General features: G+C 41.2%; 1 protein-coding gene across 1 annotated transcript; it reads left to right on the top strand.

Moving 5' to 3' along the window:
* Positions 1–12,407: 12,407 nt before the first annotated feature.
* Positions 12,408–16,107, top strand: LORICRIN (loricrin cornified envelope precursor protein). The gene has a single exon (XM_016951083.3). The coding sequence runs from the start codon at positions 12,661–12,663 to the stop codon at positions 13,708–13,710; it is 1,050 nt and encodes a 349-aa protein (XP_016806572.1). The 5' UTR covers positions 12,408–12,660; the 3' UTR covers positions 13,711–16,107.
* Positions 16,108–22,236: the final 6,129 nt, after the last annotated feature.

Raw genomic sequence — 22,236 nt, 5'->3', positions numbered from 1 at the left:
CTGTCTCGTTGATCTGTCTAATGTTGACAGTGGGGTGTTAAAGTCTCCCATTATTAATGTGTGGGAGTCTAAGTCTCTTTGTAGGTCACTCAGGACTTGCTTTATGAATCTGGGTGCTCCTGTATTGGGTGCATATATATTTAGGATAGTTAGCTCCTCTTGTTGAATTGATCCATTTACCATTATGTAATGGCCTTCTTTGTCTCTTTTGATCTTTGTTGGTTTAAAGTCTGTTTTATCAGAGACTAGGATTGCAAACAGAGAGCCAAATCATGAGTGAAATCCCATTCACAATTGCTTCAAAGAGAATAAAATACCTAGGAATCCAACTTACAAGGGATGTGAAGGACCTCTTCAAGGAGAACTACAAACCACTGCTCAAGGAAATAAAAGAGGATACAAACAAATGGAAGAACATTCCATGCTCATGGGTAGGAAGAATGAATATCGTGAAAATGGCCATACTGCCCAAGGCAATTTACAGATTCAATGCCATCCCCATCAAGCTACCAATGACTTTCTTCACAGAATTGGAAAAAACTACTTTAAAGTTCATATGGAACCAAAAAAGAGCCCGCATCGCCAAGTCAATCCTAAGCCAAAAGAACAAAGCTGGAGGCATCACACTACCTGACTTCAAACTATACTACAAGGCCACAGTAACCAAAACAGCATGGTACTGGTACCAAAACAGAGATATAGATCAATGGAACAGAACAGAGCCCTCAGAAATAATGCCGCTTACCTACAACTATCTGATCTTTGACAAACCTGAGAAAAACAAGCAATGGGGAAAGGATTCCCTATTTAATAAATGGTGCTGGGAAAACTGGCTAGCCATATGTAGAAAGCTGAAACTGGATCCCTTCCTTACACCTTATACAAAAATCAATTCAAGATGGATTAAAGATTTAAACATTAGACCTGAAACCATAAAAACCCTAGAAGAAAACCTAGGCATTACCATTCAGGACATAGGCGTGGGCAAGGACTTCATGTCCAAAACACCAAAAGCAACGGCAACAAAAGCCAAAATTGACAAATGGGATCTAATTAAACTAAAGAGCTTCTGCACAGCAAAAGAAACTACCATCAGAGTGAACAGGCAACCTACAACATGGGAGAAAATTTTCGCAACCTACTCATCTGACAAAGGGCTAATATCCAGAATCTACAATGAACTCAAACAAATTTACAAGAAAAAAACAAACAACCCCATCAAAAAGTGGGCGAAGGACATGAACAGACACTTCTCAAAAGAAGACATTTATGCAGCCAAAAAACACATGAAAAAATGCTCATCATCACTGGCCATCAGAGAAATGCAAATCAAAACCACTATGAGATATCATCTCACACCAGTTAGAATGGCAATCATTAAAAAGTCAGGAAACAACAGGTGCTGGAGAGGATGTGGAGAAATAGGAACACTTTTACACTGTTGGTGGGACTGTAAACTAGTTCAACCATTGTGGAAGTCAGTGTGGCGATTCCTCAGGGATCTAGAACTAGAAATACCATTTGACCCAGCCATCCCATTACTGGGTATATACCCAAATGACTATAAATCATGCTGCTATAAAGACACATGCGCACGTATGTTTATTGTGGCATTATTCACAATAGCAAAGACTTGGAACCAACCCAAATGTCCAACAATGATAGACTGGATTAAGAAAATGTGGCACATATACACCATGGAATACTATGCAGCCATAAAAAATGATGAGTTCATGTCCTTTGTAGGGACATGGATGAAATTGGAAACCATCATTCTCAGTAAACTATCACAAGAACAAAAAACCAAACACCGCATATTCTCACTCATAGGTGGGAATTGAACTATGAGATCACATGGACACAGGAAGGGGGATATCACACTCTGGGGACTGTGGTGGGGAGGGGGGAGGGGGGAGGGATAGCATTGGGAGATATACCTAATGCTAGATGACGAGTTAGTGGGTGCAGCGCACCAGCATGGCACATGTATACATATGTAACTAACCTGCACAATGTGCACATGTACCCTAAAACTTAAAGTATAATTTAAAAAAAAAAAAAAAAGACAAGATGGAAACCGCATTTTGAGGAAAATCAATGATTCTGTGGATCTAGACAGAGTCTGGGGGAACCAAGGCTTATACACAAGGAAGTTGGGGGGCCAAGAAGTAAAGGTTTGAGATAAAAGAGGGTATTTCACCACACAAACCTTTCTCCTCACCTACTATGCAGCCAACACTGTGTATACAAAGAAAGATAAGGTCCCTTCCAGCAGCCTACCAGGGAGACAACCAAGATCTGGAGAAATTCAAGAAGAGTGTTCTCAAGGGTACAGAGGACACAGGACAGCTGGAAGGTGTACATGGTAAGAATGGGAGTGGGCCACAGAGACCAGCCATTAAAGCTAGTAGTCATGGAGTCCATGGCGTGACATGGGGGTCCAGGTCTGTGCATGATGACACTGCCATATGGAGAGTCAGCAGCCAAAATTGAGAGTTTGTAGAAAGAGGAAGTATAAATTAAGAGAAAAAACACAAGAACAAGATTAAAATACTCAACAACATTTGAAATACTACAACTTACCAGCTGTATTTGGATGATGGAATTATAGGTGACTTTTTTTTTTTTTTTGGCTTTGCTTTTCAAATTTGTAGCAAATTTTTTTTTTTTTTTTGGTTTTAATTTTTGTACCAGAATGATTTACTAAGGATAAGGGGCCAGCTCCACCACCAGGGGATTCCCTGCTGCAGGCACACATGCACACCTGTAGACATATGAACACATGTCACACAAATTAATCCTTCCTCTGGGATCTAAAGTGGCATACACTAATTGCAGGAGGGTCTAAAGCAACGCAGCCTGCCCACATGCCTTTCTTAATCCTGTGCAATTATACCCACCCTGGGTGATGACACTCGCAGAGGTTATTCTTAAGGCAAGATTACTTTCCTCACCCTGCCCTCCTGCTGCACCCTCCCTTTTCCTGCATACTCAGCTCAGGTGGGAAATGTTCTCTGGGAGAAAAATTCCCAAAATTCCATTGATTTGAGCCTAAGGCTGGCATACAGGGAGGTATGACATTTTTATGCTCTTTTCCCATTGGCCTGTGATCCTTGTCAACCCACCTAGCTTCTTCCCTGTCACTGCCTCTGACCATCCTCATCTCTCCTTCCTCTCTATCCAGAGAAGAGACATGGGAAGGAGGCATAAAAAATATCTACTAAGATGGGAGTGGATTACATTAACTTCATAGATGGAGAAACTGAGATCTGAGGGACAAGACCTTGCCCAAGCTCACAAGGTGTTGGTGGCCAGGCAGGTTTAGAGCATTGCCCCGCTGACAAGACCCCAAGACCTCAGCAGAGGAAAGACCTTGATCCCTACCCTTCAGAACAGACCAGAAGCTAACAAACTTCCTAGCTCCCAGCAGTTTGCCATAGCAAATTTATTTAAGATACTTTCATAGAAAACAAAATCAGATTATATTTTCCCTCCTCTATGAGATTAAATTCTCATCATCTCTTTGACTGATCAACATATTTACAAATATTTACTCTGAGGTCCAGCCCTGAGTTACATGGGGATATGGAGAGTTAGGGAGATCCATATTGCCAGGGATACTCCTAGCCCAGAAGAGAAGGCCCAAGGAATCTGTGCCAGATGTAAATCATGGTTCCACAGTCCCACCTCTTGGGATTCTCTGAGCACATGGATGGAACCAGAAAAAGAGGTCACTGGAGACCCACCCACCAAGCCATGATGTCACTTTTTTAAGCATTAGGAAAGTTTGCCCCAAGTCATCCACCTGATTTCAACAGGTTCAGCTATTGAAATAAGGAGTATAATTTGAAGAATGAGCAAAAATTAAGGATAACCAGCGAGTCTGAGGAACAGGATTACTGGTCAAGACAGAGATTGAATCCAGATTGTGGTCTTCAGTTGTAAATCCTATTAACAGTCTGGGTAAGACAGAGGTCACACTCAAAGCCCACTGCAGCTGCAGGGAATTCCTGAAAGTAGTGCTTAAGAATCAAAATTGGATTTAAAACCAAAAGGGAAGGAGCATTTGCCTTGCTTTGCTTCTCAATGGTACCCAGCGGAGAAGTGCATTGGTGCAGGTTATCTGAGATAGCACACGGCTGAAAAGCATGAGTGAAAGCTTTTAGGCCAAGCAACCTAAAAGGCTACAGGTTTGAAATGCTTATGCTTTTTTCTTTCTGCCATATTGATTTCCAGGTTGTCTGACTTGGAATCAGTTAAAACAACATGGATAATTCAACCAACAGATATCAGTGGATCCAGCATTCTTAGACCACCAACTATCATTATGCACCACAGTCCTGAGGGGCCTCAGGTGACATTCCCTTTCTCAGAGCAAGACTGGAGCGCTCACTGCTCCTCCCTGCTCATAAAGTTTACATATGAGCTAGGATGCAGGCCCTAAGCCTTCAGGCTACCTAGCAGCTGCCCACCAGTGAAAACTGTGCCTCCTGATATCAGCAATTTACTTTCAGGCCCAGAGGCTAGTGTGCCCTGGCCCAACAGCCTACTGGAGCTTAGCAGGCACAGCTACAAAACATTTTTACTTTCATTTTAACTACTCCCTCCTCTCACTGCCAGCACCTAGAGGTATTCTTGTTAAAAGAAAGCAAAAAACCACAACTCGAATCTACTGTGGCAGGGGTACTGAGCTGGGCATCCAGAAACCCAGCTTCTAGTCTTGGCCCTGCTGTGTAGCCTTGGAAAATGGTTTAGCCTCTCAGGGCCTTGGGTTCTTTACCTATCTCTACAAAGGAGAGAGGTGTTTGGAAGATCTCTGTGTGTCCTTCCAGCTGTCATACTCTGTCAATGCATAAATTTGTCCCTGAGTAGCTGGGAGCATTCATGAAAGCATCCTCTGCTCCCTGCCTCCCAGAGGACACAAACCAGCCTGGCTGGGGAGTCATTTCTTCATTTGGTTCCTGTTGATCCAAAGAGGAGAGGTACGCGGTGCTTGAAAAGAACACACAGTTTAGAATCAAACAAACTGAGAATCCTGGCTTTTCTACTTAAAGGCTGTGAGAATTTGGGCAAATCCATTAACCACTCTAAGCTGCTTCCTCATCCTGAACTGAAGATAACATTACTGGGCACACAAAACTGTTAGGAGGATTGAACCTATGTGACAGTGGTCCATAAACTGAAGAGTCTGTCCACAGGGGAAGTGTCCAAGCCCAGGCAAGCATGATCCCTGGATGCACTGCTAACCCTGTGTGCATCTATAAGCTGTTTGAAAAGGTCTGAACAACTCATCTGTGGTCCCCACCCTCAGCAAAATCATGGGCTCCAGGAGCACCCAAAAGAGGACCAAGTAAGAGTCAACACTGCCTGATAACACCCCAGGGGGCTATAAATGCTCTTTAAATCCTAAGATGCAGAGTTAAGAACTAATAGGGAGCCTTCCTTCAAGGACAATTATAACTTGAAAAAAGAAACAAGTCAAATCGATGTGTCATTAGCAGACCGTAACTAGTACAATTGTTCCTTAAGGCCTTGGAAAGGGAAAGTGGTGAGGGAGATGGAACCAGTGGGTGTGATGAATCCAGGGAAGGTTCCTGGAGAGGGAACACCAGTAGCCACGAACCACTGCAGAGCTCTCCTTCTCCTACCCACCTCTAAGCAGTTCTCCCCATGTAACACCGAGGATCAGCCACCCCTTCAAACTGTTGGCCCAGAAGGGCAGTAGAAAGGAGGAAAATGGCAGCCCAGGAGGTACCTGGAGTTCTGTGACACTTCCTGGGCCAGGACTGTGAGAGAAAACTGTTCCCATTCCAAGTCAACAGTGCAAAGGGCTTCCAAGCACTACTCCTGTCCTGCCAAAGCTCCCAAGCCCCTGTCCTGTGTACATTTTATTCTTTACAGCCACCTGCTGCCCCTTTAACCTGTTAGATAAGTAGTCAGCACTCAGTCATGAGAACCCATGTGTGTAGCTCTGGATACTTCAAGGTTGTGATGAGCATGCTTCCATCCAACTGGGGCTCACCAAGCTCAAGAAATGAAATCTCAGACTGGGGCCCAGGAGCCAGGTGCCTCTACTCAGAGAAGCAGCCTTCTCAGAGTAGTTTGCAGCTGCTCTTTCCTAAATCCCCCCAACATATCTTGTTAAGATGGCCAAGCTGTGCATCACAATGCGGGAGGCCCTCACACTGTCTCCTCTACCTGCTTCTCTCTTGCTCTGAAGATGCCTGTAGCAGGAAGATGTGAGCTTCCCACAAAGATAAGCTAAGCTGAGATGCAGAAAGAACAAATCTCCAACTTTTTTGTGATTTATGAATCAGAAGCTGGGTTGTCTCCAAAGGATGCATCTGTGATTGTGGATAAGCCCCAATGTGTCCTTAACACCCTAGACTGCCACATCTTTCTGAAGAATCACCACCCTTCACACACACACACACACACACACACACACACTTCCTATACGGGGCCTTCCCATCAGATAGATATTGTGAGGGTGGTCGGGGAAGCAGGCTAAAATTCCACTAGCCCAGTGTTAGCCCAGTGTCACCTCTATAGCTGTCCTTGGATTCCCTGCACAAGGCTTGTTCATTCTGCACAGTGACTAGGTTTAATCTGTAGTTCCATGCTGAAACCCTCCACTCCTCATCATCTGACAAGATCATCTCTCAACCGCAGTCAGTCAATAGGTCTCAAGAGTTCCTTCAATTCCACTGGGATTTACTGAGCGTCTATTAATGCCCAGCACCATGCCAGGCACTGTGTAGCATCTGCTTTAAGGACCATCCCCTCTAAGGATACAAGTACAGGCAAGAACCATGTCCTAATCTGTCAAACTGCAGAAGTCAAATGTGCTATCAAGCACACCTTGCAGGGTTAGGTGTCTAAAGGCTATAAACCTTAAAAATCTGAACTGCCAAGTCTTACAAAACCCCAAATACCTATGTGTCATTCTACAATTCTACAAGGTCCCATTATTTCCTCACTGATATGATAAAAGGTGATAATCAGTTGCTGTCCACACAGATATCCCATTAGGACTACTGCTTCTGGTCCAGAAAGATAAAATGAGAAACCAGGTTCATATATTCGTATATCAGGCAAGGTTAACTCAGGGCTGAAAGCCACAAGATCTGGTACTCAGTATCATGTCACATCAACCTCTTCTGCACGTTAACAAAATATCTGTACTAGTTACAAGTTATATATATATAACTCTACAGATATATAACTATATATATGTAACTCTATATATATATAACTTGTAACTAGTACACATATTTAGTTAACATGCAGAAGAGGCTGATGTGACAGTTATATATACATATATAGTCATATATGTATATAAAACTATATATAGTCACATATGTATATAAAACTATATATAGTCACATATGTATATAAAACTATATATAGTCACATATGTATATAAAACTATCTATATAGTTATATATGTACATAAAACTATATATAGTTATATGTACATAAAACTATATAGTTATATATGTACATAAAACTATATATAGTTATATATGTACATAAAACTATATAGTTATATATGTACATAAAACTATATAGTTATATATGTACATAAAACTATATAGTTATATATGTACATAAAACTATATAGTTATATATGTACATAAAACTATATAGTTATATATGTACATAAAACTATATAGTTATATATGTACATAAAACTATATAGTTATATATGTACATAAAACTATATAGTTATATATGTACATAAAACTATATAGTTATATATGTACATAAAACTATATAGTTATATATGTACATAAAACTATATAGTTATATATGTATATAAAACTATAGTTATATATGTATATAAAACTATATATGTATATATGTATATAAAACTATATATGTATATAAAACTATAGATAGTTATATATGTATATAAAACTATAGATAGTTATATATGTATATAAAACTATAGATAGTTATATATGTATATAAAACTATAGATAGTTATATATGTATATAAAACTATAGTTATATATGTATATAAAACTATAGTTATATATGTATATAAAACTATAGTTATATATGTATATAAAACTATAGATAGTTATATATGTATATAAAACTATAGTTATATATGTATATAAAACTATAGATAGTTATATATGTATATAAAACTATAGATCGTTATATATGCATATAAAACTATAGATCGTTATATATGCATATAAAACTATAGATCGTTATATATGTATATAAAACTATATATGTATATAACTATATATAGTTATATATGTATATAAAACTATATATGTATATAACTATATATAGTTATATATGTATATAAAACTATATATCGTTATATATGTATATAAAACTATATAGAGTTATATATGTATATAACTATAGAGTTATATATGTATATAAAACTATATAGAGTTATATATGTATATAAAACTATATAGAGTTATATATGTATATAAAACTATATAGAGTTATATATGTATATAAAACTATATAGAGTTATATATGTATATAAAACTATAGTTATATATGTATATAAAACTATATAGAGTTATATATGTATATAAAACTATATAGAGTTATATATGTATATAAAACTATATAGAGTTATATATGTATATAAAACTATATAGAGTTATATATGTATATAAAACTATATAGAGTTATATATGTATATAAAACTATATAGTTATATATGTATATAAAACTATATAGAGTTATATATGTATATAAAACTATATAGAGTTATATATGTATATCCTTTCTTATTAAATGCTATATAGGGTGGCAGAGGCAGGCATGGGGCACCATCCCCACCCGCGACTCTACCAAAAAGACCCATGCATAGCTTTGGAAAGCCTTCTGGCTCTTTGATGCTTAACATGGTGCCCAGTACATTTGTTTTGGCTGGATTAACAAATAAAGAATTAGCATCTTAAAATTAATAGAATAAAAAACCCTATATTTCTTAGAAGAAAATGAACCCCCCAAAGCCAACATGGACAATTTGAAGATTAGTCATTTTGGGTCAACTGTACTTTAGGTTCCCGTTTTGTTTATTTTTTGAGACAGGGTCTCACTCTGTCACCCAGGCTGGAGGGCAGTGGTGCAATCTTGGCGCACTGCAGCCTTGACCTCCCAGGCACAAGCGATCCTCCCATCACAGCCTCCTGAGTAGCTGGGACTACGGGCACATGCCACCATGCCCAGTTAATTTTGTTTATTTTTTTGTAGAGATGAGGTCTCACTATGTTACCCAGGCTGGTCTCAAACTCTTGGGCCCAAGCGATTCTCCCACCTCAGCCTCCAGAGTAGATGGCACTACAGGCGCATGGCACCACACCTCGTTAATTTTTGTATTTTTTGTAGAGACAGGGTCTTGCTATGTTGTGCAGGCTGGTCTCAAACTCCTGGGCTCAAGCAATCCTCTCACCTTGGCCTCCCAAAGTGCTAGAATTACAGGCATGAGCCACTGCACCCGGCCTAGTTCCCAAATTTTAGAATTCCATGGAGAAGTAATATCTCCCTCAGAAAAAAGTGGTAATAATTACACCATAGCCAAATTTTCATTTTGACATGGCAGAACATAAAAGAAACAACTACAGCCTCATGTCACCACATCTTTTAAAGGAAGAGGTAGGAAGGCCATGATTTCAGAATTGAAGACTTTCTTTCCCAAGAATACCCTGCTGACGTCCTTTTACTTACACTTTTGCTAAGGACTGGTGAACACATAGCAATGGGCCAACAAGGGACCACATATCAGTACTGGGAACCGTCGTCCACATGTGCTCCTCTTTCCAATGTGGCCCAGCTAAATAAAACTGTTCTTTCTTATACCCACAGCAATCACTAATCGCAGCCTGTTTCCCTCCAAATTCTCCACACTGCCTCAACTTCAAGCAGATAAACTTGCCTTCTCCAACAGATCCTGCCTTCTCCCTACTGGGTCTCCTCTAAGGAGGAGAGCACCTGAGTTCCTCTTGGGTTCACCTGGGTTTATGCTGTCCAAACTGAAACTAGTGCCACAAGTTTCTGATGGCCACAGTCTAATCAGGATCATCTGGATCATTAAAAGTGCACTATAATTAAGAATTTATTATTGGAGCTGTCATTTCAAAACATAACTGGGCAGAACAAAGTTTGACTGTGGTATCTTAAACAATACCAATTGACTTCCGGTTATGAAAGAAGCAGCATCCTGTTCTGCATGCGCAGAGGTGATGCTACTGGTCCAGAGTCAACAAGAAAGTTTTGAGTTATTCTCCTAGGAGAAGAATTGGACTTGCCCAATCCCTCCATGGACTCCTTTCTGGCCTTGGTATCCAAGCGAAGGCCAGGTTGGAAGTAAGGATGTGCTGTTATATGAGAAAACAACAAAAAAGACAGCATCACCTTCTACACTTAACATAACTATTCTCCCTTCACATGCCTGTGAAATAGGTACTACTATTTTTATTTGATAGACAAGGTAACTGAGGGTCAAAAAGCTTGATCATTCCACAGTCAATAAGTACTTACTGAGTGCCTCCCATGTGCAGGCACTGCACTAAGAGCTATGACTCTGCCCAAGGTGACACAGCTGGCAAGTAGCAAAGGGAGCATCCAATCTGTCACCTAATCTCAAGTCTATCCCATTCAATGACTGCCCCTCAGGCTAAGGTCAGTGTTTTGCCACACAACACCACAGGACAACAGAGCCAAAGAGCCTTTGTGGGATCACATGGTCCATCTCTTTAGTTTGCTCTGCTGCAAGGAAAGTCAGTATTGATTACCCTTCTCAGACTGTCTCAAATGCCTGCTGTCTCTGGGGACGAATCAAAGTAGCTTCCCACGTCACATTAGTTACAGCACTGTCTATGGTGTGCAGTCCAGAGCTGGGTGCTGGGGACTCATGCCTCCAGTGGGCAGGACAGAAACACCCCGGCAACACACACATGAAATCCTGGGAGATAAACTTTTGCAAAGGAGTAACGGGTTCTAAAGTTTTGAGGATTTTTAGAGTAGCAGGACCAGAAGTCAAACAGTAGGATTTAGAAGGTCCTACTCCTTGGATAAAGCACTGAGATCTTCAGTTTGACTCTCTTAGGGCACCTCAAGACTCTGGGACCTATTCCTCAAGCACAGCCCTGTGGTCACCTGGTATGCGTCCTGTGCCAGAGGTTTTGGAAACAATGTCTGCCATCCACTCTGACTGGGTGACCCCACTGATGAGCCTGCCACACTGTTGCATCAGAGAAGGGGCCAGTCACACACCAGGCTGCCCATCTCAAGAATGCCAAAACCTTCATGAATGGGCCATCCTGTGCCTGCAATCACAGGGAGGTGGGGCCGACAGCCACGGGTCACATAACTGAGGCCAAACACAAGAAGCTGGCCTGGATCAATGAGTCAGGGAGAGCTCTATATATAACCTCAGGAGATCAGTGCTCCTCACATTGCCAGCATCTTCTCTCCTCACTCACCCTTCCTGGTGCTTTGGGTAAGTGTGGGTTCTACTGACTCTCTCATTTTCCCAGCTGGTCTTGCCCAGGCCTGACTAGATTAGATGGACCAGGGCCTCTTTCCCCTTTGGGAGCTATAGGACCTCTGCCTTCCCAAAAGCACTCACATTTAGAGGGCGGTCAGGAAAGGAGCAGGGGATGAGCTGCTGCCATGCAGATGGTGTTTCTGGTCTTCTGGCCAGAATGTAAACTCCACAAAGACAAGACTATCTCCTGCCTCTCTGGCACCCGCATAGGGGCAGGCATGGTGCCGGGCACAGAAGGACTCTGCAGAGGCTGTCCAAGGCAGCCTGTGCACAGGCTGAGCAGACCTTGTGAACCTGTCAGGAGGAGAGCCTGAGCCACTCTCAAGAGAGTAGGGAGAATGATCCAAAAAAGTTGCAGATGGGAGGGATTTGAGGTGCCACAGAAATCCAATTGCTGCTTTACAGAGTTAGAAGTTCTGAGAGGGAAATACAACTTCCTACTAGTCAAAGTCCCTTCTACCAAACTTGGACTTGAGAAAATCATGGAAGAGATGGCTAATAGCTTCTGGTCGGGGATGTTGGTCCAAAGGACCACCAGGGTCCTTCCCCTGTTTCCAGGCAGGGCCACAGCAGAGCCTGTCTTTTCTAGTGACTAGCCCTTGGTTCATGGCCTAGCTCAGTGGGACAGACCAAGAGTTTGAACTAAGAGCTTCTGCAGAGGATGGAGTGCAACAGCCCTCAATAGAATGAAGTCCAACAAACCTCTCTCTGTTGTGCTGGGAATGGGTAAAATCTCCTATCCTAGGTAGAGGTTTGTGGTAGTTTTCTATTTGCACTCAGAGAATCAGTGTTGAGATTGGAAGAGGCCTGAAAGATGAAGTGTTCAAACCCTTTCATTTAACAGGAAATGAGAAAGAGGTGGGCGTGTGGGTGATCTGCCCTCAAATCACACAACAGTGGTCAGAGGCAGAGCTGGGAGAAAGAATGGGCACTACTAACTGGGCTGTTTAAAGCATAATGAAGGCTTTCTGCAGGGGAATGAGGAACTCAACTTTTCCAAAAGCAGCAATCATAAGAAACCCCGCTGACGGCTCTCCGGGCACCTGAAGGAGGGAGCCCTGGGAGGATGGCGATGTTGCTATGGATGCAGCTGACTCCGTAAGTATCCTCTTGCAGCTGGTCCAGCGATGCTCTCTTCTCCCCTTCCAGGCTCTCCTTCCTTCTCAGACAAGATGTCTTATCAGAAAAAGCAGCCCACCCCTCAACCCCCAGTGGACTGCGTGAAGACCTCTGGCGGCGGCGGCGGCGGTGGCGGCGGCGGCAGCGGCGGTGGTGGCTGCGGCTTCTTCGGCGGCGGCGGCTCAGGGGGCGGCAGCAGCGGTTCTGGCTGCGGCTACTCCGGCGGCGGTGGCTACTCTGGCGGCGGCTGCGGCGGGGGCTCCTCCGGGGGCGGGGGCGGGGGCGGCATTGGAGGCTGCGGAGGGGGCTCCGGTGGGAGCATCAAGTACTCGGGAGGCGGGGGCTCCTCCGGCGGGGGCTCCTCCGGCGGGGGCTCTGGCTGTTTCTCCAGCGGTGGGGGCGGCTCCGGCTGCTTTTCCTCCGGTGGCGGCGGCTCCGGCTGCGGCGGCGGCTCCTCCGGGGGCGGCTCCGGCTGCTTCTCCAGCGGTGGGGACGGCTCCTCCGGGGGCGGCTCCGGCTGCTTCTCCTCCGGCGGCGGCGGCTTCTCGGGCCAGGCGGTCCAGTGCCAGAGCTACGGAGGCGTCTCTAGCGGCGGCTCCTCCGGGGGCGGCTCCGGCTGCTTCTCCAGCGGCGGGGGCGGCGGCTCTGTCTGCGGCTACTCCGGCGGCGGCTCTGGCGGCGGCTACTCCGGCGGCGGCTCTGGCTGCGGCGGAGGCTCCTCTGGCGGCGGCGGCTCCGGCTACGTCTCCTCGCAGCAGGTCACTCAGACCTCGTGCACGCCCCAACCGAGTTACGGAGGGGGATCGTCCGGCGGCGGCGGCAGCGGCGGAAGCGGCTGCTTCTCCAGCGGCGGGGGTGGCGGGAGCTCCGGCTGCGGCGGCGGCTCCTCCGGGATTGGCAGCGGCTGCATCATCAGTGGCGGGGGCTCCGTCTGCGGAGGTGGTTCCTCTGGAGGCGGCGGCGGCGGCTCCTCCGTGGGTGGCTCCGGGAGTGGCAAGGGCGTCCCGATTTGCCACCAGACCCAGCGGAAGCAGGCGCCTACCTGGCCGTCCAAATAGATCCCCCAGGGTACCACGGAGGCGAAGGAGTTGGAGGTGTTTTCCAGGGGCACCGATGGGCTTAGAGCTCTCATGATGCTACCCGAGGTTTGCAAATCCTTCATGTCTTAACCTACCTGGAAGAAGCCATTGAGCTCTCCGGCTGCATCTAATTCTGCTGTTTAGCCTCTTTGGTTTCTGTACAACTACCTCCCAACCCCAGTGCCTCAGTCAATAAATTTGCAAATTCATGAGAATCTTTAGGTCTCCAAGAGTATTTGTAGTGTTCAAGTTCATCCATTCCATTCCATTCTTCTCCTTTCCTGCATTCGCTCATTCACACTTACATTCATTTTACAAATACACGGACTCTATTGGCGGAAAGGTGAGTGGATAGATGGGAGTCACCAGGAGAGGGAGGAATGGCTGGCAAACGACGGTCAAACATATGAACATTCTAGTGTACGGCTTAAAATCATGACGTGATCCCAAAACACAAAGATCCTGAGGAGAGACTTCAGTAAACACCTCCCTGTGGATTGAGTAGCTACTGTGGGTCTCCTTACTGAACTCTGTTTTTTAAAGACAGGCTGCCCTGGAAAGACGCTGTCTCTCACAGTCCAGAGCCAATTCTGCAAGGTCTGAAAGCTGGGTGGCTGCACATTAGGAGCACCAGCTCATGCTACTCAGACTCACGGAGACATAAAAAGCATATCAGATGTTTACGGGCCCCTAGGGTGAGCAAGACCACTTTAGTAGGTACCCGTAGGGAGAGGAGGTAGTAGGGGAGCTGTTTCCTGCTCTCTCACTCTCTCTCTCTTTTTTTTTTTTTTAATTTCAATCAGCTTTCTCGGGTTGAATGTTTCCTGCTCTCTTGAAGGAACTTTACCTAATTAGGAAGATGCAGCATACATATACGAGATGTAAAAGCTCAGCACCAGAAAGAGGTCATGGAAAACACAAGAGCTTCCAATTAACAAGGAAGAAGCGACAGTTGCTCCAAGGGATGTATTAATTGCAGAGCCCGCAAAAGAGATGTAGAACATCAGCCTGGCCAGGGACTTTCCAGGTTCTGTTTCATATCCTGATTTTACCAGCTCTAGTTAAATGCCAATTTACTGATTTACTCAAGAAAATCTCCTGCTACGTCAAAAAGCCAAAGTACCCTTCCTACTCAATCACTGCTGGGGGGAAAAAAAAAGTCTTCCTCCTCAACTCTTCCATTTAGGATCACTACCATGCATCATTTTACATCGGTAATTCATGGAGATCAGAATAAATAGCAGTCTTAAAGATCCAGGAGCCCAACCACTGCATTACTTTTATGTTTTTTAACAAATGAAAGTCAGACTTTCAGTTCTGGACAAAATGAAGTAGATGTATTTCTTACTATCGCTCTTGTGAAGTAGAACTAAAATCTCTGGGCATAATATATAAAACAAACATAAGAAGACTTTGAAAGCTGGGTGGCTGCACGTTAGCAGCACCAGCTTATGCCGTAAACATCTGATATGCTTATTATTTCTCCGGTGAGTCTGGAGAGGACAAGGCAGAGTAGCTAGAGTCCTCAGAACTAAAGGACTGACAGTGGTAAGTTTCCTGGGTTTTCTTTTTGCCTCCTGTGTTTCCCAGATTGGGCACTAGAAAATCTGCAACCAAGATTCTGGCAGGTGCAGACAAAAAAATTGCACCAAGAAAATTCTCTTGCTTTAAATAAAAGACCAGGAAAGGGGTAGTCTAGTAAAACAGAAACCTTTCTGACAATATTTGCTCTACTTCAACCAAACACCATGGGGAAAAAAATGAACAAGAATCCTGGACTTCCACCATAGTAAGGAGACCACATGGGCTTACTCAGAAGGTGCTACACTCTCCATAACCTCACTAGTGTGGTTTTAGCAGAAGTCTGCTATAATAGAAAATTTAAACAAGATCTGAAGTCTCTTAACATAATGCCCAAAGTGTCCAGCACACAATAAAAATCACTCATCATACCAAGAACCAGAAAAAAATCTCAACTTGAATGATAAAAGAACCATTAGACAGATAACCAACAGTGAAATGACACAGATTTTGAGATTATGTTAGGGATTTTTTTGTTGTTGTTTTGAGACAGTCTCACTCTGTCTCCCAGACTGGAGTGCAGTGGCCCAATCTCAGCTCACTGCAACCTCCACCTCCAGGGTTCAAGCAATTCTTATGCCTCAGCCTCCTGAGTAGCTGGGACTACAGGCGTGTGCCACCACATCCGGCTAATTTGTGTTGTTTGTTGGTTGGTTTGTTTGTTTCTTTGTTTTCAGTAGAGACAGAGTTTCGCCGTATTGGCCAGGCTGCTCTTGAATTCCTGGCCTGAAGTGATCTGCCCGCCTTGGCCTCCCAAAGTGCTGGGATTACAGACGTAATCGCCGCCACGCCTGGCCTTATCTGTTAGGGATTTTAAAGAAGACATTATAAAAATGGTTCAATAAGAAATTACAAACACACTTGAAACAATGAGAAAATAGAAAACCTTGGCAAATAAACAGAAGATATAAAAAGAGCCAAGTGGAAATTTTAGAACTAAAAATATAATAACCCATTATATAGTTAAATTTTAGAACTGGAAAATAAAAAACTCACTAGATAGGCACAATAGCAGAATGGAGATGACAGAGTAAAGAATCAATATCCTTCCACCTTCCACTATTTTACCCCTCCAGAGAATACAGCAACAGGCACTGTCTTAGAAGCAGAGAGCAGCCCTCCACAAATAATTAAACTTGGTGCCTTGATCTTGGCCTCAAAACTATGAGAAATAAATTCCCAGCCTCAAAAACTATGAGAAACAAGTTCCTTCTCAAAAATAGATCAATAGAAATTATTCCATCTCAACAACAGAGAAAATAGACTGAGGAAAAAAAAAAACAGAGCCTCAATAAACTGTGGGACAACAAAAGTGTTAGCATTCGTGTCATCAGAGTCCCAGAAGGAGAGGAGAAAGGGTGTGATCCTGAAAAATTGTAGAAATAATGGCTCAGAATTACCCAAATTTGGTGAAAGTAATTAACCTACAAATTCAAGAAGATGAGTGAAACTCAAACAGGATAATCCCAAAGAAATCCACAATAAGAAATATCATAATCAAACATCTGAAAGCTAAAGACAAAAAATCTTGAAGAAGAAAATTTTGAAAGCAAATCTTGAAAGTAGAGAAAACTGACATATCATCTATAGGGGAACTATTATTTGAATGACAGCAGATTTCTTGTCAGAAACCAAGAAGGCCAGGAAAAAGTGTCACCACATCTTTCAAGTGCTAAATAAGAAGAATTCTGTCAATCTAGAATTCCATATCCAGTGAAAATGTCCTTCAGAGATGAAGGTAAAACAAAGATAGTTTCATATGAAAGAAAAATATGAAAATGTGATGCCAGTATACCCATCCTAAAAATGTGGCTAATGGGAGTTTTTCAAACAAAAAAGAAATGATAGAAACCAACGTGGAACATCAGGAATAAAGGAAGAACAGTGTGAAGTCTAAAACTATAGGACAGTATCTTTTTCCTCCTGAGTTTTTTAAAATTATATTTGATAGTTGAAGCAATAACCATAACATTGATATGGTTATTAACGTATGTATAGAAAATGTTTAAGACAGTTATATCAGAAATCAAGAAGTAAAGGGACTTAAATGGAAGTAAGGTCTGCAATTCACTTAAAATAATAAAATGTCCATACCAATAGACAATGATAAATTATGCATATACAATGCAATACCCACAGCAGCCACTAAAAAATCTGTATACCTACAAACAGATCCATTCAAAGACACTATAGATAAATCAGAATAAAATTTTTCTAATGAGTGTACATTTTTATTATAGTATAGCATACATATATACAAGGGCACAAATTATAAGTGACAGCTCAGTTAACTTTTACCAAGTGAACTCATCCCAATAACTGAACCTCAGAAGCTTTCTTTATTCCCTTCCCAGTCATTAGCTCCCTTGAAGATACCATTAGATTAATTATGCTAGGTTTTGAAGATTATATAAATATAACCTTACATGTGTCATTTTTAGAATTTATTTTCAATTAAAAGATAAAAATTATACATATTTTTGTGTAAAACGTGTTTTAAAATGTATACATTGTGGAATGGCTAAATCGAACTAATTAACATATGAATTACCTCACCCACTTATAATTTTTTATGGTGAGAACACCTAAAATCTACTCTCTCAGCAATTTTCAAGAATACAATTCATTGTCTTTAACCATAATCACTATATTGTAAAATAGGTTTCTTGAACTTATTCTGCCTATCTAACTGAAATTTTGTGTCCTTTGACCAGCATCTCCCCAGTGCTTCCCTTCCCCACCTCCAGCTCCTGGTAACCACCATTCTACTCTATTTTCCTATGAGTTCAACTTTTTTAGATTCCATATCCAAGTGAGATCATGTGGTATTTGTCTTTCCATACCTGGCTTATTTCCCTTAACATAATATCCTCCAGCTGCATTTGTGTTGTCCCAAATAACAGGATTTTCTTCTTTCTAAGGTATTTTCTTTACTCATTCATCTCTTCATATACACTAGGTTGCTCACATATATTGGCTATTCTGAATAATGCCTCAGTGAACATTAAGAGTGCAGATACCTCCTCAACATACTGGTTTGTTTTCTTTGGATATATACCCAGTAATAGGATACCTGGACCATATGGTACTTGTATTTCTAACTTTTTGAGGAATGTCTATAGTGTTTTCCATATGCTATGCTGTGTTAATGTATACTCTCATCAACAATGTGCAGGGATTCCCTTTTTTCCACATCCTCTCCAACACTTGTGTCTCATCTTTTTTTGATAACTGTTCTAATAGGTGTGAGGTTGCTATGGTTTGAATATGTCCCCTCCAAAATTCTGGTGTTGAAACTTAATGGCAAATGTGATAGTACTAAGTGGTAGGGACTCTAAGAAGTGATTAGGCCATGAGGGCTCCTCCCTGGAATGGGATTAAGGCACTTATAAAAAGGCTTTCCACAGCATTCTCCACACTTACCCTTCCACCTTCCACCATTTTACCCCTCCAGAGAATACAGCAACAGAAACTGTCTTAGAAGCAGGGAGCAGCCCTCACCAAATAATCAAACCTGTTGGTGCTTTGATCTTGGCCTCAAAACTACGATAAATAAATTCCCAGCCTCAAAAACTATGAGAAATAAATTTGTGTTCTTGATAAATTACTCAGTTTCAGGTATTTTGTTATAACAGCACAAATGAACTAAGACAGAGCTGATATGTCATTGTTACTTAAATTTGCATTTCTCTGATGATTAATGAATGATTTTGAACATTTTTGTATACCCGTTGATCATTTGTATGTCTTCTTTTGAGAAATTTATATTCAAATCCTTTGCCCATTTTTTAATTGGGTTTTTTTTATCCTATTGGGTTGTTTGAATTCCTTATACATTTTGGATATTAACCACTTACCAGATGTATGGTTTGAAAATATTTTCTCCATTCTTTAGGTTGTCTCTTCACTCTTTTGATTGTTGCCTTGGCTCTACAGAAGCTTTTTGGTTTGATATAAGCCCATTTGTCTATTTTGCTTTTGTTGTCTGTGCTTTGGGGTTCAACATCCAAAAAATCATTGCCTAGACCAGTGTCATGGAGCTTTTCTTCTGTTTTCTTCCAGTAGTTTTACAGTTTCATGCCTTACATTTAAGTCTTTCATCAATTTTGAGTTGATTTTTGCATATGATATAAGATAGGGGTCTAATTTCCTTCTTCCACATGTGGATATCCGGCTGTGCCAACAATTATAGAAGAGACTGTCCTTTCCCCATTGCACGTTCTCAGCATATTTGTCAAAAACTGATTGACTGTAAATGTGTGGATTTATTCTCTTTCCTTAATCTATGTGTTTTTTCAATTTTAATGCCTTTTATTTCTTTCTCTTGCATAATTGCACTGGCCAAGACATCTAGTACTATGTTGAATAGAAGTGGCAAAAGTGAGCATCCTTGTCAGAGGCAAAGCTGGTAACTTTTCGCCATTGAGTATAATGTTAGCTGTGGGTTTGTCATCAATAACCTTTATTGTGCTGAGGTACATTCTTTCTATATCTGATCTTCTGAGAGTTTTTATCAGAAAATATGTTGAATTTCATCAAATGTTTTTTCTACATCTATTGGGGGTGATTCATATGGTTTTTGTCCTTCATTCTGTTCATGTGGTGCATCACATTTACAGATCTGCATTTTTAAACCACCCTTTCATTCACAAAACAAGTCCCACTTCATCATAGTGAATGATCCTTTCAATGTGCTTTTTTTTTTTTTTTTTTTTTTTGAGATGGAATCTCACTCCGTTGCCCAGGCTGGAGTGTGGTGGTGTGATCTTGACTCACTGCAACCTCCACCTCCCTGCTTCAAGCAATTCCCCTGCCTCAGCCTCCCTAGTAGCTGGGATTACGGGTGCACGCCACCATGCCCTGCTAATTTTTTTTTCTTTTTTTTTTTTTTTTTTGTATTTTTAGTAGAGACAGGGTTTCACCATGTTGGCCAGACTGGTCATGAATTCCTGACCTCAGGCAATCCACCCGACTCGGCCTCCCAAAGTGCTGGGATTACAGGCGTGAGCCACCACACTCGGCCCTTTTGAACTCAGTGTACTAATAACTTTGTTGAAGATTTTTACATCTGTGTTCATCAGGGACACTGGGTTCTAATTTTCTTTTCTTGTAGTGTTCTGTCTGACTTTGATTTCAGGGTAATTCTAGCCTCATAAAATGAGTTTGAAAGTATTCCCTTGTCTTTCATTTTTGGAAGAGCTTGGAAAGGACTGATATTAGTTCTTTAAATGTTTGGTAGAATTGAGCAGTGAAGCCATTGGATCCTGGGATTTTCTTTGATGGAAGACTTTTTATTACTAATTTAATCTCCCTACTAGTTATTGATCTGTTCAGATTTTATATTTCTTTGGGATTCAGTTCGATAGCTTGAATATTTCTAGGAATTTGTTCATTTCTTCCAGGCTATCCAATTTATTGGTATGTAATAATTATTCATAGTAGTCTCTTAGGATCCTTTGTATTTCTCTTGTATCAGTTGTAATGTCTCCTCTTTCATTTCTGATTCTATTTATTTGAGTATTCTCTTTTTTTCCTAAGTAGTCCAGCTAAAGGTTTGTTGATTTTATCTTTTCAAAAAACCAACTCAAGGTTTGTTGATCTTTTCCACTGTTTTTTTTTCCCTCTACTGCATTTATTTCTGCTATTATCTTTATTATTTCCATTCTTCTGCTAACTTTGGACTTATTTTATTCTTGTTTTCCTAGTTCCCTGAGATGTTATTTTAAGTTGTTTATTCAGGACCTTTATTCCTTTTTGATGTAGGCATTTATTGCTGTAAACTTCACTCAGAGATACTTGTGCTGTTCCCTTTATGTCTGGGTATGTTGTGTGTCTATTTTTGCTTGTCTCAAGATATTTTGTAATTTCCCTTTTAAGTTTTTCATTGACCCATTGATTGTTCAGCAGGGTGTTGTATAATTTCCATGTATTTGTAAATTTTCCAAAATTCTTCTTGTTATTGATTCCTTGTTTCATACCATTAAGGTCAGAAAAGATGCTTGATATGATTTTAATCTTCTTATTTGTTAAGACTTGTCTTGTTGTCTAACATATGATCTATCCTGTAGAATGTTCTGTGTGTGCTTAAGAAGAATGTGCATTCTTTACCATTTGGTGGAAGGTTCTGTATATGTCTGTTAGGTTCGTTCAGTCTAGAATGTAGTTTAAGTACAATGTTTTCTTATTGATTTTCTGTGTAGATTATCTGTCCATTACTAGAAGTGGGATATTGAAGTCACCTGCTGTTATTGTATTATAATCTATCTTTCCTTTCAGGTGTATTAATATTTGCCTTATATATTTAGGTGCTCCAATGTTGGTTGCATAAACATTTACAATTGTTATATTCTCTTGATTCATTGACTCCTTTGTCATTATACAATGACCTCCTTTGCCTTGCTTTACAGTTTTTTACTCAGAGCCTATTTTATCTGATGTAAATATAACTACTCCTGCCATCTTTTGTGTTTCATTTGCATGGAATATTTTTTGTTATCCCTTCACTTTCAGTCTATATGTGTTCTTACAGGTGAAATGAGTCTCTTACAGGCAGCAATAGATGGATCTTGATTTTTTAATCCATTCGGTCACTACATGTTTTTTGATTGAGAATTTAATCCCTTTACATTCAAGGAAGCATTGATAGGTAAAGACGACTGTCATTTTTTAAATTGTTTTCTGGTTTTATTGTAGATCCTTTGTTCTTTTCTTCCTCTCTTACTGTCTTCCTTTGTCATTAAGTGATTTTCTCTAGAGGTTTGCATTGATTTCTTACTTTTATCTTTTGTTTATCTACTATAGGTTTTTGTTTTGTGGGTTACCATGAGGCTTACAAAAACATCTTATAGTTATAACTGGTTATTTTAAACAGATAACAACTATGATCACATAAAAATAACTTTATGCTTTTACTTCACCCCTCCC

Source organism: Pan troglodytes, chromosome 1 (genome assembly GCF_028858775.2).
Source record: "Pan troglodytes isolate AG18354 chromosome 1, NHGRI_mPanTro3-v2.0_pri, whole genome shotgun sequence".
Lineage (NCBI taxonomy): Eukaryota > Metazoa > Chordata > Mammalia > Primates > Hominidae > Pan > Pan troglodytes.
This window is presented reverse-complemented; position numbering and strand designations above follow the sequence as displayed.